General features: G+C 48.7%; 1 protein-coding gene across 13 annotated transcripts in view; it reads right to left on the bottom strand.

The window, feature by feature from the left end:
* Positions 1–15337, bottom strand: part of Col27a1 (collagen type XXVII alpha 1 chain) — a 120572-nt gene that overhangs the window by 80950 nt on the left and 24285 nt on the right. For all 13 annotated transcript variants that reach the window (XR_007977024.1, XR_007977023.1, XR_007977029.1 and 10 more), the window contains exons 6-7: positions 9218–9271; positions 7832–7885 (exon numbers count right to left, since the gene is read on the bottom strand). Coding sequence is in view for 4 of the 13 variants with exons in the window: in XM_052176612.1 (XP_052032572.1) it covers positions 7832–7885; positions 9218–9271 (108 nt within the window). In the remaining 9 variants the exon portion in view is untranslated. The remainder of the gene's footprint in view (positions 1–7831; positions 7886–9217; positions 9272–15337) is intronic.

Genomic DNA, 15337 nt, shown 5'->3' with positions numbered 1-15337 from the left:
CTTCCTTCCTTCCTTCCTCCCTCCCTCCCTCCCTCCTTTGCTTCCTCCATTTCTTCCATCCTTCCTTTCTTCTTTTATTGTAAGAGAGAGTCTCATGCAGTCCAGGCTAGCCTCCAACTCGCCATGTAGCCGAGGATGGCACTGACCTCTGATCCTCCTACCTTTGATTCCCTGTAGCACCACAGCTGGTTTATGTGGTACTGGGGGTCAAACCCAGGACTAGCATGCTCAGCAACACTCTATCCACTGATCTACAATCCCAGCCTCCAAACACGCGTCCTCTACAGACGCATAAACACAGCCTCACACAGGTGTACGTCAGCAGCCCGGACCCTGAAGATGCACAGGAAGTCGCAGACTTCATTATAAACAGAGGAGTCTGTCTTAGGGCTTGGGAAGTTTGCCAGTATTTTTTTCTACATCGTCTCATGCCAAGAGAGACTACCACCCACGAAACGCATCTCACTCTAGATCAAGACCTGCCCCTAGGAAAACTCCTCCACTGGGTCACAACTACTCAAGGTGATTCCCAGATGGTAGCCAGCAGCGGGACAGAAGGATCTAAGCTCTTATTACAGACCGATTCTAATACTGTTTGCCTTCAGGGTGGCTGTGTGGCCAGAGACAATGACTCTACCTCTCTGAACTTCAATTTCCTCAGAAATTATAAAATGGGTGGTAAGAGCCAATGCCTGGGTGATATGATCTTCGTAAGAAGCACCAAACGTGGCGTCTGGCACTGAATTCAGTAACCTTAGAAACACCAGCTACCGCTATTACTGTGGCCTTCATTTCTCATTCTTTCATTCATTCAGTCACTCACTCAACAAACAGTGATGAAGTGTCCGCAGGGTTTTCTACATGAGACAAAAGAGCCAGGCAACGTCCTTTGCCTTGGGAGTTTACATTCCTAGAAAGGAACTAGAAAGAAATGAAGTAGAAAAGGCAGCTATGGGTGGCAGGAGGCAGGAGGCAGGAGGCAGGAGGCAGGAGGCAGGAGGCAGGAGGCAGGAGGCAGGAGGCAGGAGGCAGGAGGCAGGAGGCAGGAGGTGGGGTGTGATAGCAGCAGGTATCTGTTTTGCAAGATGAATATGTTTGGGAGATCAGTCGCTCAACAAGTCGAATGAGCTGAGCATCACCCATGCACTGAAAAGTGGTTTGAAGTGGCAAATTTGATGCGATAGCTTATCGTGAACAACTAACGTTAGGGTGCAGAGGACAGCATGCAGGGGGAGAGGGGGGCTGACGCCAGGGACAGCCAAGGGATGGCTGATGGGAGGAGGTGGACACAGACCTGGGGATGGTGTCCTGGAAGGTGGAGCAGAGAGCACAAAAGCCCCAAAGTGAGCTCGGAGAAGCACAAGAGGGTCTGTGGGACTACAGAAGAACAGACAAGGGGAAGGGGCAGAGAAGCAGCTGGAAGTCAGAGTTGTCATCTGATGCTGCGTCAGGAAACCCCGGGGACAAGGGGACAAGGCGTGACAGGATATGAGGGGGGACGACCTGAGCCCCCTTTTCTCCCACAGACACAGCAGGGTGAGCCACGCTGTGAGCTTGAGCCCGGGCAATCTCTTCTCTGAACTCACTCTGCCAAGCTCTGCTGGCCTAGAGGATCACCTTAAACAGCCCAGAGACTCGGGGACCAAGAACAACAATGGAGCCAGTGTGCGGCAGGAGCCTCTAGCACTCCAGTACTCTACGGAAAACCAATCCTCAAGCATCGCTCTCCCCTAAAGACAAGGGATGTGTTCGGTTAAAATCCCAAATGAGGTTTAAGCAAACCGATGTTCAGGAAAGAGCTGAAAGGAAGAGAATCACAGAATCCACCAGGCCCAGCCCTGTGCCTTAAGTACGCATGCTCACTAACACCCTGACTCACTTCTAGGAGGTAGGAACCACCCGGTGCACGAACAGTGAGGAAACGGAGGCTCCAAGAGGTAAGGGACCACCCTGAAACCACACAGCTGTCTTGGAAAAGGGTGTGGATCATGGCTCAAATCTTTTAGATGTCAGCCATCAATCACTGTGGTTGGGACCAGCCCAGAAAAATGACAGGAAAAGTTGTTAAAGACGCATCTCCCTGAGATAGAGCCATTGGGTCATGGCAACATCCTAGGGCAAAGGTCAGCAGCAGAATAATGAAGTACCCACGGTGGATGGAACTGAAGTCACCATTCTGACCACCTTTTGCTTCACTGGACTGACAAAGAAACTGAGGTCCCAGGAGAAGACAGGCTGTCAGGAAGCTGAGGCCACATTCCCTAGACTCTAGATCTGTGGGACGGGCTGAGCTGTCTCAATCAGTGAGTTTCAGAGGGCCTTGACTGTGACTGTGAGAGCGTGCTTCCAACGCTGGCGGGAACAGTACAGATGAGCACAGTCAAGGTGGGAGGTGGGGTGCGGAGGGGGCTTCCTGGAAGCCCCTTCAACAGTGTTTACCAAACAGTTTTAAATCACAGGGCTGGGGACATGAGACTCTAAACCATTATCTTCTCTTAGCCCCGGCAATTATGGGGGAGGGGGAGCCCATCCCGCAAGGTGGCCCCAGGGCACTGATTTCCTGTGTGTGGGTGAAGGGTGCCAGGTGGGCTGAGGGAGGCAGGGGAGCCACAGAAGAGCTGGGGCCATGGCTGCCTGGCAGGCCGGCCTCCGCAGGCCCGGTGTTTATAATATAGCACGCTCTCTATTTTGGTTTGGGAGCCAGATTAATCACTGCTTACAGTGCACAAGGAGGAACCAGACATCACCTCACCCTGCCACAGACAGTGGGGTGCTATTTGGACTTCAGGCAAGGAAGGAGGGGATCCTGTCACTGCCTGGGGGTCTGGATAGCAAAGAGTGTGTGTCCAGACATAGGTTGATCCCCCGAGGCTCCATTTCAGTAGGAAAGTGGAACTCACTCCCCAATCTTGTTCAGTACCCAAAGGCCCTGGCAATTACAAGGATGGGGGGAGGCCAGTCCGTAGAACTCATATGCCACCCTAGCAGCCCACACTCCACCAGCAAAGAGGAGCAAATAGGAAGAAACTGAATGAGACTAAACCTCTCTGGGCCTCAGTTTCCCAAACAGAATTCTCAATATGTCTTATGGGCTTCGAAGTTAGAGGATTCTGAAATCAGTGGATTATCTAAAAATATCCAACAGCCCCCAGGACATCCAACCCACTTGGTGGTAAGTTGAAAAAGGGAGGGCAGGAATGTCAAATTTTCATGTGGCTCATTCATTGATGTAGTCTTCATTCATTCATTCAACACATATCTGCTGAACTTCAATCATTATTATCAAAACCCAGGAAACAGACAAACATAACATTGAACAAAAGCAATGTGGTCATTACCTTTTAGAAGAGGGTAGGGTCACTAAGAGCATGTGGACAAGAATGTTGGTAAAGAATTGAGTCCCTGAGATCATAAAGCTCATCTGAGGGAGGTTACACAGTATCCTGAGTGGGGCATTGGGGCAGTGGGGCAGTGGGTCAGTGGGGCAGTGGGGCATTGGGTCAGTGGGGCAGAGGGGCAGAGGGGCAGAGTTGGGGGTAGAAATGGACTGAAACAGGAGAGAGGCCAGTGGGAGTGGACCACAAGAACCAGCATGGAATTAGGTGTCACACTTGAAAGAACAGTTGGTTCTCAGAAAGAAAGGGACCATTATCTCTAACCTCCATCTTTATCCCATCTTTCCATGGGCAGTAGCCAACTGGGCAGTACTGGAAGACCAGTGACCCTGGGGAAGTGATGTTGAAAAAAAGAAATGAGTTTCATTGTACCAACTTCCTTCCATTAGTCATGTCTGCCTGGCACAGCGTGCTAAGACTCAGAGGCCTATTATCAGCTCTTGGCAAGACAGATCAATCGGTGATGTTGTCCAGAGGTACTGGAGAGAGGGAGTGGGTAGGGCCAGGCAGATGTATGGTCCAGGGTGTGCTGAGCCTCATGTAAGGAAAACTACGACAGCCATGCAGGAGTCTGACCTCAGAGCACTGCTCCAGGTGGAGAAATATGCTGAGGGTGTCAGCGAATCACTCAAGAACCAGAAGGTAGGGAGTCCCAAGGAGGCTCAGAAGATGAGCCAGAGTCTGAGAAACAGGAGACTCAGGGGAGAGGGTCTTTGAGAAGAGAAGCAAATGGTATTAAGGATGGATGTGGAGAAGTGAGGTCAGGGGCACAGCAGAGAGCAACACAGGGATGCAGGAGGCCGGAGAGGGGACACCTAGGAGGAGGTAAGGGACCAAACCACATCCACTCAGCCTCCACTGTGCTGTGGCAGTGCACACTGGGGGCTGGGACTGTCCGGTGCTCTGCAGGGCTAAGCAGCACAGCCAGCTCCCACATGTGAGCAGCCACAGCTCTCCCACCTTCTTGAGGCTAAGCATGGTTGTCTCTTTGTTTTCCTAGCACTAGGGACCCTGACATAGAAGGATCACTGTTAAGTTCTGAGGCCAGCCTGGACAGGAGAGTGTTTGTGAGCCTCCGGACCCCATGCAGGGTGGGAAGGGCTGCTTTTTCTGGTAAGCTGTGAAAAAGTTAAAGGTAAATTAACGATACCAGATGAGCAAGGATTCTTTAGCTGTTTCTCTTTCAGGACCATCATTTTCATTCATTCATTCATTCATTCATTCATCCAGCCAATACATATGGTGCTTGTCATGTGCCAGCCCTGTGTGAATGTTGGGGCCAGGACATCCCATCCACCTCCCTATCCATCCACTGGACAGAGGAGGCTCAGCATATAGAGGTGGCTCCCCCACATTCACAGCCACAGGGGCCAGAGCTGGGACGCCATCAAATTCCATTCAATTCAAATGAACCTTCTCATAAAGAAGTCTCTTTTGAATGTGAACTGAGTGGGTCTGCTCTTAGTTGACACAGTCAGCCATGTGGTAAGTGAAGAAGACCCAGGTTCAGACCCAGCCTTCTGCTTTAAGACATAAAGAAGATGTCTCTCTTAAGTTGGTGGTCTGGATCTTAGCTGCATGTGGGACCCACTTGGGGCCTTTCAGAGGTTCTGTAGTCTGGACCTAGTGCCTAGCCTAGAATCCCCACAGTGATGTCAACAGTGTTGAGGGCCACTATTGCAGAAAATACCCCTAAGTTCTGACAACCCTACCTGTCACTCAACACCAGAGTAAGCTCAGGGTTGAGAGCATAAGTCCCCACGTGCTAACAAGAAGGATGACTGAATAAATAAGATCTAGTTGGGTCTTGGTCTTCTTAGCTATGAAACAGGGATGCTTTTGCCTACTTTGTGAGGTAGCAGTGTGTGTGTGTGTGTGTGTGTGTGTGTGTGTGTGTGTGTGTTCAAGTGTATGGGGACATGTTCAAATGCATATGTGAGCATGTAGATGGAGGCCAGAGATCATTCTTCCTCAAGGGAAGTCCTCCTGGTTTATTTTATTTTAGTGACAGGATCTCACTATGCAGCCCTGGCTATCCTAGAGCTCTGTATGTAGACCAGGTTGGCTTCAAATTCAGAGAGGCATCTGTCCCTGTTTCTCAAGGACTGGGATTATGTATATGTCACCATACCTAGCTTGTATTGATTAAGAGAACATCTAAGAGGGACCCGGAACTTGTTAGTTAGTCCAGGCTTGCTGGACAGTGGGTTCTGGGGTCTTTCCTCTCTCCACTTCACCAGCTCTGGGATACAAGTTCACCCAACGACATTTGCCATTTTACCCGGTGCTAGGAATTGAGCTCAGGTTTTCAGGGTTTTGTGGCAAGCACTCTACCGACAAAGGTGGCCCCAGTCACGTCTTCTAATACTTTTAATTGCTACCTGTTTTCCACTGGCACTCCCAACCAGAACTCCCTCCTGTCCACTTTCTCCATAGCCCCTTTCTATCCACCAACACACATTCAACTTTATGGGTTTTTTTTCCTACCCTTTAAGGATGCAAGCTCTGTAAGGCAGATTGTTTTCATGCAGCATGGCCCCAGCACATAGTGGGCATTAATATATTCTCATGAAATGAGTGACTGAACCAAACTTTAATGCCACAGATAGCTGACCTCACCTCTGCTCACCAGTGTTCCTTCTCCTCAGGGTTCCCACAGAGAAGACAAAGTCACTTTGGAGCAGCAGGGCTAAGTGGCTGCCACAGTCACCAGAGACGGGGAACTGCTTATAGGGATAAGCCCAGGGACAGGGTATCGGGCCATTCATTCTCCTCTATGACACCACCTCTAGTAGAGGGTCCCTCTCCCAGGGCCTGAGTCATCTGTGCGCCACACGTGGCGATACCAGCCTGCCTGTTTTAGATCAAGGCTCTGTAACAAATGCCCACAAGTGTTTGCCTGGGTCAGGGCCAGAGAGGAGTGCAGCGTACATAGCCTAGCAGGTTTCCAAACACTGAAGATGCTCACTTAACTCAGAAGACGCCCAACTCTGCACAGGGGAGCAGGGGCTGTCAGCATCCCTGGCCATCTGCTGAGCACAGGGAGCCCCAGAATCCTGGACAGAAGGTGGCACAAGCCTGTGTCTCCTCAACCACCTCTGCTGCCTTGCTACCCCTTTCAAAGTGAGGCCACCATGGGCTGCTTTTTGAGTCAGACAGGAGGGTCCTTTCCCACTCATGGCTCCTCCACCAGAAAGCTCTAGAACATGGGCCAGGTACATGCAGAGCAGCAGATGTACAAGGCCAGTCAACCCTGCTTTTTCGGTGGCCAGGCTGGCCTCTGGCATTTAAGTTATAGACTGCTCTGCCACAGAAGGTAGTGGAGGAGGAAGCAACAGCCCTGATCTTCCAAATTCCCCATGTAATGGAGACACTCAAATTAAGCAACATCCTGGGACCAGTAGACATCCTGGCTGTCCCATTGAAAACGAGACGACCAGTTTAGGGCCAGGCAGCTGGGGACATGGGCCCACATGTCTTTCAGACAGCTCTTTAGCACTGAGGGAATCTTCCTGGAAAGTGATTGGCCTCTGGCCTACACTGTCTTTCTTGCTTGTCCAGGATGCCTCCTGTACACAAGCCTTCATGTTTTGCCAGGAAGAAGACTGAGAGTCATAAGCCCAATGTTCAGACCCTGTTAGTGAGACAAGACTCAAGGCTGAAAATAACAAAGATGGCCCAAGTGTCCCTGAACAAGTGGCCACATTGGCCCAAAGTCTAAGTGTTCTAGGAAGGCTTCAAGGGGGAGGCACTACTAGTCTTGAAGGATAGGGAGATGCTGGTTAGGGACAAAGGAAGGAGTCCAAAGCATTTGAAGATCCCAGCCTAGAAAGCAGCAGAAGCCCATCACCACCAACCAAGAGCAGACCCAGAATGACTGAAGGGGTGGCAGGCATAACAACCACGTTAGCATACCAGCCACATGGAACACACAAAGAATGTGTGTCCTCTGCAAAATGTGTCCTGTAGACTATCAGTGAGAGGCGTCTCAGACTCAGAGGTTAAGGGTGGAGCTCAGACACTTGCTCTGAGTCACACAGCCATTCCCAGGCAGTGAGGAACTGATAAGAGAGTCTCTGTCCTCCTTACACATGAGGAGAGACACCAAGTCCCAAAGCTACTCAGCCAGTGGGGTAATTCAGACAGTGCTCTAACCACCTCAAGTGTGCTTGAGAGCTGCCCCTCTCAGGGATACAGTGAGCCAGAGACACTTCTAGTCACATACTTCATTAACCACAGGAGATTCACTTTACACCAAGGGGCTCCCAACCCCAGCGCACTCAAGATTTAGGAACGTTTCATCTCTTTCCCATGAGCTCTGTGCCCAGGGAACCCAGCTACAACTAGGAGGCACAGGGGGCCCACGATGCTTCTGCATGAAGGTAAAGCTTGCTGGCAAGTCCACGGCCAAGGCCAGGCACAGAACCAAGTCCTACCTTCCGTCCCAAGGGTCCTGGATTTCCGGGAAGCCCAGGCAAGCCCATGTTGCCCTGTAAGACACAGACAATAGAGTCAGGGGAGGAACTGAGCAGTGTGACTTCCACTGCAATGATTGCAACCACTCAACAAGGTTCACTAAGGCCCAGAGGCCTCAGAGAAGAAATGGTGGTCACTGAACAAGGTAGGAGCAGGAAGTTGGGTAGCGTATCTATCTCCCAACTCCCTGCACTCACTAGCTCCATATATGCAGGGTTTACATATGGGGCTTAGGCAGAAGACATCATATGTAGAGTTCTGACCCTGTACTGACCAACTCTCCTTATCTCCTGAACAATGTCACCATCACTGGGGTCAGAGGTCACCAAGCAGGGGGGGTCTCTCTGCTATATGGGATCAGAGGAAAGGCCCATAGGCCACTCTGCAACTATATATTCATCTGGAGTTTGTGCTTGCTTATTTTTAATCTAGGACTCTCTGCCCTGGAAGTTATAAGAATGGAGGAAGTAGATACGGACACTGTCCTGGGACTGAGTCACATCGCACAGGTCTACTGAGTGGTAAGTATGAAGCAGTGAGCCTCCTGTGACAAGAGAAGATCCAAGGGAGGCGCATGCTCTCTCTCTCCCTGCTCCCCCGCCCCCGTCCGGGTGTGTGTGTGTATGTGTGTGTGTGTGTGTGTGTGTGTGTGTGTGCATGTTCCTAGCAGCTGGATGGAGAGACAGAGAAGTGAGTCCTAACCCTCAGGACCCAGACAAAGCCAGGCAGAGCTGAGTGCCCTCCTCTAAACTCTAGAGTCTGATGCTGGGGCTTGGGCCCTCTCTTCCTACCCGACCTCCTGGCTCAGCTAAGAGACTTGTGTTTTGGGAATAGGGGAGGTCCTTTGGCCTTAGTGTTTTCTCGTCCACACGCAACCCATTTAGCTTCATAGCCTCAGGGAGCTAGGAAATCTTGAGGCCCTGGCCTTTGTACCTCCCTCCCACTGGAGACATCAGGTCTCTGCTCCCATGAGCACTTGCGAGGGCTTTGAAGGTCGATTGGACGTTTCTGGGACACTGAACACCAGGAAGCATATGGATGCCGGCATCACCTGGAAAGTCCCACAGAAAGCTGCGGTGCACAGGGGTCGGGGGAAGGCATTTACCAAGGGGTGTCCACAGAACAAATCTGCTTGGTTGGTTGGTTTCATCAGCCATAGCCTAGGAAGGTGATGTTGGGAATGGCTAAGGTCTCCATTTTGGGATAGACCAAGACCTTAAAGAAAACACCAAACCACTGCCACTTGTCGGGACTTCATGCCTTCTGGATCATGTGCAATCTCTTCCCTCAGAAGGGGAAGGAGTATCCTCCTGGGGAGGGTAGAGTATTGGGGTTTCTAAACCTACCTTCGCCCCATCATGAGCCTGTCCTGGTGAGAGTCCCGGGTCCCCTTTCTGTCCCTGAAATAAAAACAGATCTGCCTCAGTCATCACATACCTTGAGCAGCATCTCCACACACACTGCATTCAGTCCTCTTTCCTTCTCGGCCCGTTTTGACTCACATAAACCTTCCCCTCAAGTTTGTCACTCTCCTGTTCAAACATCATCCATAGGTTCCCTCTGACTATATGACTCCCCATTCCTTCTGATGTTCCCAGTCTTCTATGATCTGGCCCCAGCCAATCCAAATTCTGCTCTCCTGCCACCGGCTAAAGCCATACAAAAAGGCATGGTTGTGTCTCATGTCCACCCAGTCTCTGTCACTCCTGACCTTCTCCACCCCATCTGCTGTCACCAGACTGCACCCATACACCCCTCAGACATGGCTTGCACTTCTGCCACAAGGCCCTTGCTCAAGCAAGGAGAACCATCGTAGAACCAGACAGCATTCTTTAGGATGCCTAGCTTCCAGGGACCAGTCTGTCCGTGGGTTGCTTGATGTCTTTCCCTAGGCACCAGCATGTTCTAAGAGACACACCCAAAGGCACCTAGATCGTAATTTTCCAGAAAGCTGACATTTGCCTCTTCAATCACCAGGAATCCATCAATTACACACTGAAGGCCATTCCTAGCTGCATACTGCATTAGACTCCCACTCTAGACTGAGGGTTGACTATAGAAAACCTTTAGAGACTGCCCTACCTGGGGATCCACCCCATATACAGTTTCCAAATCCAGACACTATTATGGATGCCAACAAGTGCTTACTAACAGAAGCCTGATATAGCTGTCTCCTGAGAGGCTCTGCCAGTACATGACAAATACAGAAGGGGAATGCTCTCAGTCAACCATTGCACTGAGCACAGGGTCCCCAGTGGGGGAGCTAGAGAAAGGACCCAAGGAGCTGAAGGGATTTACAGCCCCACAGGAGGAACAATATGAACCAATCAGTACCCCCAAAGCTCCCAAGGACTTAACCACCAAGCAAAGAGTACACATGGAGGGACCCATGGCTTCAGCCACATGTGCAGCAGAGGATGGCCTTGCTGGACATCAGTGGGAGGAGAGGCCCTTGGTCCCATGAAGGCTCGATGCCCCAGTGTCAGGGGAATGCCAGGACAGGGAAGTAGGAGTGGGAGGGTTGGTTAGTAGGGGGAGAGGGGATGGGATAGGGGGTTTTTGGAGGGGAAACCAAGAAAGGGGCTAACATCTGAAATGTAAATAAAGCAAATATCTAATAAAAAAAAAAGAAAGAAAACCTTATCATCCCAAAATACATCCTAGGAAGGTGAGTCCAGGAGCAAGAGCTTTCAGGAACCTAGAATAAGGCTCACAGAACTGAGACTGGACCCCTAAACCAGGATTCCCAGGTGACAGCCCACCAGTGGGATGCGGGTAGGGTACCAGAGAGAGCATGGTAGTAATATCAAGTCTCCATCTGGGGCAAGCACTGTCCATTCCTGGAATATGAGAGGGTTCTGTCACAAGGATCCTGGTACCTAGAAACTTGGTCAGCATAAGCAGAAGAGCTCACTGGCTGCATCTCACAGGGACAAAAGAAAGCTCTCACTTGCAGGAGAATGCTAGGAGCTTTCAAGCCACCCCTATCCCTTCTGCCTAAGCTTTCTGACCTCCTTGCCTTGGTGAGCTCAGAGTCAGAAGTCCTTGGTGGAAGCCCTGGGCCTGCCGTGGGCTCACGGTAGGACGACAGGCCAAGGGTCTACTCTCTGAGCCTTGGTTTCCTTGCTTTTATAACAGGGGACATGTAGCTTACATGCACACTCGTGCAGACTGGCTTCGAGGGTTTCTAGGCGAAGGGCCAGTGGGATAATGGCTGTGACACATGGGAAGGGTGGCTTGGCCAACTCCATTTAATTTCCATTAAGTCGTCTCTTTGTGAGAACTCAGACCTCCCAAGTCCTAACTTGGTCCATGTCCACCAGAAACCATGTTGTTCCTGGGCTGGAAAGAACCTCTGTGCCTGTTCTTCTACTATGTGTACACTGTGAGGTAAGCTCTACATCCCAGCCACACACAGCTGCAAAGGAAGGACAGGGACTGGATTTTAGCAAAGCTGCCACAGCCTGGGCTAACCCAGTGGGTAGGAAGCAGGTTGGCTGACATCAAAACCTTGTCTACAGCCTGAAGTCCTTTGCTCTTCACCACCTCTCAACTATTAGGATTCCAGAATCCTAATTCTATCACCCTGAGCCCCACACCCCAGGGGAGCGGGATTTCTATAGAACCCCACCTCCAGATGCACCTGACATTATGGCCACGCCTCTGAGACACTCTCCCACACTCTGTAAATAAGAAGCCCTGCTTCATGCCTTTTATGTCCACAGTGCAAGGCCTGGACCAAGCTACCCAGCTACCAAGGATTCCTGTGGCCAAAAATGGACAGTGATTCTCCCTACCCCACCATGCCCACCGTGGTCTGCAGTCAGCAGAGGAGATGGCACACAAAGCTCACAGGAATCGGTCGTTGTGAACTCTATTCTGCCATTTCATGGAGTACAAAGACTGATAGATACCCGAGGCCCTGGCCAGGATCATTAGTAATTGATGAATTTTCCTATACAGTCTCAGCAAGAGTGTTGGATATAATCTCTGCCCAAAGATGGACTGATATGGTGGACATTTACTGAACATTCACTACAAGCCAGGCATGGTATTGAACACCAGGAATGGCATGGTAGAGAATAAGAAACAGGAGTCAGGCCCCCTATGGAAAGACTCCAGAGAGAGCAGTCACAGCAGCCTAACCTTTAATGAGTGTTCTTTTAAGCCCTTCATACATATTGGTTCATTTAACCTCCAAATCTATAAAAGAACTACATTCATGAGCCCCATTCTACAGAAGAGGAAATGAATTCAGAGTGAGGGGTTACCACTCATCCGAGGGTCAGGCAGCAAGTGGGAGGATTTTAGGGTTTAAAGAAGTCTGGCTGCAAGCTCTTTACATTTCATCGCAGTGCAGTGAAGATGTACACACCAGTGCTAAGTGAAGGGCAGGGAGAAGGCTGAGAGTTCTGTCTAAATGTAGGTAAATCCATGAAAGGATTGTAGATAAGCTAGGGCCAAACAGAAGAAGACAAGAAGGGTCAGCTCTAGGTACTCCCGCATAGACAGAGGTTGGCGTCTAGGATGGAGACTTCTCTGGTGTCTTCAACCTTTTGACATCACAACACCCTGTTGATATCTACAAAGTTCATACTTGAGATCTGCACAAACTAATTTTTAAAAAGATTATAAACGCTCTGTTTTAAGTAAGTTTATACTTGTGTCGGCCTCATTCACTGTGATCCTTGACCTTTTGCAACTGGTGGGCCATGGGCTAAACACAGCTAGATGCCTACAAAAGGTGAGAGAAAAACAATAGATAGTATTTTATACATTATTTATGTGTTGAGGACAAGGGTCTGGACATTAAACCCAATTCTTCAGTCCACATGCCCATGTGACCTGGAGGAAGCCAGATGGTGACCAGGGATAAGCCATATGATGGCCTCTGCTTGGATTCGTTCATGAAGCCTTACAGCCAAGCAGACTACATAGGAGGGCAAAACCTGAGTGTTAAGTGTTCAGAATATGGTGGGGACAGGAACCATGCAGGGCTCCATCCCTTCAGGAAGGAGAGTAAGAAAGAGGGCTCTATGTGACTGAGACCCAGAAAGACAAGACAGAGAAAAACTAAACCCAGAGGATCAAGAAACGCCAGAGTGGAAGTATCCTCCATAACCTCCCTGTGACCTCAAGTATACAGTATAGGGCCTGGCCCAGAGACAGCATCACAAAACACTTCATGAATAAGCAATCAGGGTCTCAAGAGAAGCAGAAGCCACATCTGGCTAGGTCCTGCGACTTCCTCTGAAGATTTCCTTTGTGGCTATAACTGTTTCTTGGGTTCAGAAGTCCCAGCCAATGCAATAAAGCAGGAAAAACAAATAGGAGGAGGAGACAAAAGTATGTCCCTCTTTGCAAACCACATGACTTCCTGTCTAGAATATTCAGGAGAACCAACTGAAACATGAGCAGAGCAGACAATAGACTTCAGTAAAGAGAGAAAAGGCAGGGTCATATGTTACATACAAAAGTTCTCCCCAGTAACAGAAAGCCAGCAGAAAGTCTAACAGCAATAAAACATTAAATTTCTAAGTATAAACTAAATAATAAATACACGGGGATTATGCAATAAAAACTATAAAAGTTTACTGAAAGATGTTTAAAAGCCTCAACCAAATCAGGAAACATACCATGTGTGCAGTGATTAGAAAACGTATTATTTTAAAGATGCTAACTCTTCACAAATTAATATAGGTACTTAATTTCAGCTTTAGAAAAACAACAACAACAACAAAAAAAAAAAACAAGAGTGATTTTTAAATGAGAATGGAAATAAAATTTATGTAACAGAAAAAAAAAAAAGGCCGGAAATGTTTGAACTGAAGCAGAAGGGGAAACACATAATTATGTTACAAAGATAGTAAATGTCACGTAAACTAGCGTGCAGATGAACAAACAACAATAAAACACAACAGGCTGACCTAAGTCAGAACCTGGTCTACGCCACAACAATCACCAGGGCAAGGGCTGCTTAATAAATGGTTAACTACACTGGGAAAGCAGCAGTGGAGAGCTAGTTCTCTTCCCAGCCCCACTAGGATTAATTCCAGATGGCTTAAACAGTACCAGTGCAAATCATATTAGGGAATAACTAAACATGAAGGTGGACATGTCTGAACCTAACCTGAGCAAGAGAGCGGGAGTCAGGGATGGAGGGATGACAGGAGGGGGGAGAAGGGAGGGAGGGAGGAAGGGAGGGAAGGAGGGAGGGAGAGAGGGAGAGAGGGAGAAACAGAGACAGAGAGACAGAGAGGAGCCTGAGGCTACAGCTCAAGGACAGAGCACATGCTTAGCATGCATGGGACTTTGTGTTCAATTCCCTGCACACCTGAAGTAAGTGGGGCTACGAAGATGGCTCCGCCAACGAAGGTGTTTGCTGTGGAAGCTTGGAACCCTAAGTCTGCTTCCAGAGCTCATGTAAAAGTAGATGGAGGTGACTCCACAAAGTTATCCTCTCACCTCCACATCACACAATGACATGAATTCACACACATGCGCACGCGCGCACGCGCGCGCACACACACACACACACACACACACACCCAAACACCCGTGCACACAAAACCATATACAACAATATTAATAACAATGAATTAAAACTTTAAAAATTTGGGGCTGGAGAGATGGCTCAGCGGTTAAGAGCACTGACTGCTCTTCTGAAGGTCCTGAGTTCAAATCCCAGCAGCCACATGGTAGCTCACAATCATCCGTAGTGAAATCTAATGCATTTTCTGGAGTGTCTGAAGACAGCTACAGTGTACTTAGATATAACAATAAATAAATCTTTAAAAAAAATACTTTAAAAATTTAAAGGGAAAGAGCCAGACTAGCCAGTAGATCCTTCTCTGAATCATTTGACCCATTATAAGTTCCCTAAAAATGTTAATACTGTTAATGTGCTGTGGATGTGCAAGTGTGCATGCACATGTGTGTACATGTATGTGTAGACCAGAGGACATGCTCTGCTATGATTCTTTATGTGTCCTCTATCTTTTGAGAGGGTGGAGGTCGAGACAGAGCCTCTCATTAGCCAAATTTCAACGAGTAGCTCAAGCTTCCTGGCCCGCAAGCCCTCATCCTTCTGCCTCCACGTCCCTAATATGAGGATTACAAATGTGTCTAATTTTTTTCTTAACACAGAATCTGGAGACTGGACTCAGATTCCCAGATATTTTACTAAGCTGGGCAACCTCTCCAATCTTATTATTGTAAATTTTTACAAATAGAATAAAGTTCCCATTAATGAAATTAATCATCATTAATAGCCTCATGGGCAACAACAAAAAAAAAAACAGGAAAATACTTCTAAGTGAAGCTTTCATACTTTCCACATATGAATGACTTACATGTCAATAACATGACAACATACTAATACCCCCAGTAAAATAATTAGTAATTTGTTAAACACATTTCAAACAGACATAAGGAAAAACATGCCAGAGATAATCAGCAAAAATAAT

The sequence above is a fragment of the Apodemus sylvaticus genome, chromosome 3, assembly GCF_947179515.1.
Source record: "Apodemus sylvaticus chromosome 3, mApoSyl1.1, whole genome shotgun sequence".
In the NCBI taxonomy this organism is placed as follows: domain Eukaryota; kingdom Metazoa; phylum Chordata; class Mammalia; order Rodentia; family Muridae; genus Apodemus; species Apodemus sylvaticus.
This window is presented reverse-complemented; position numbering and strand designations above follow the sequence as displayed.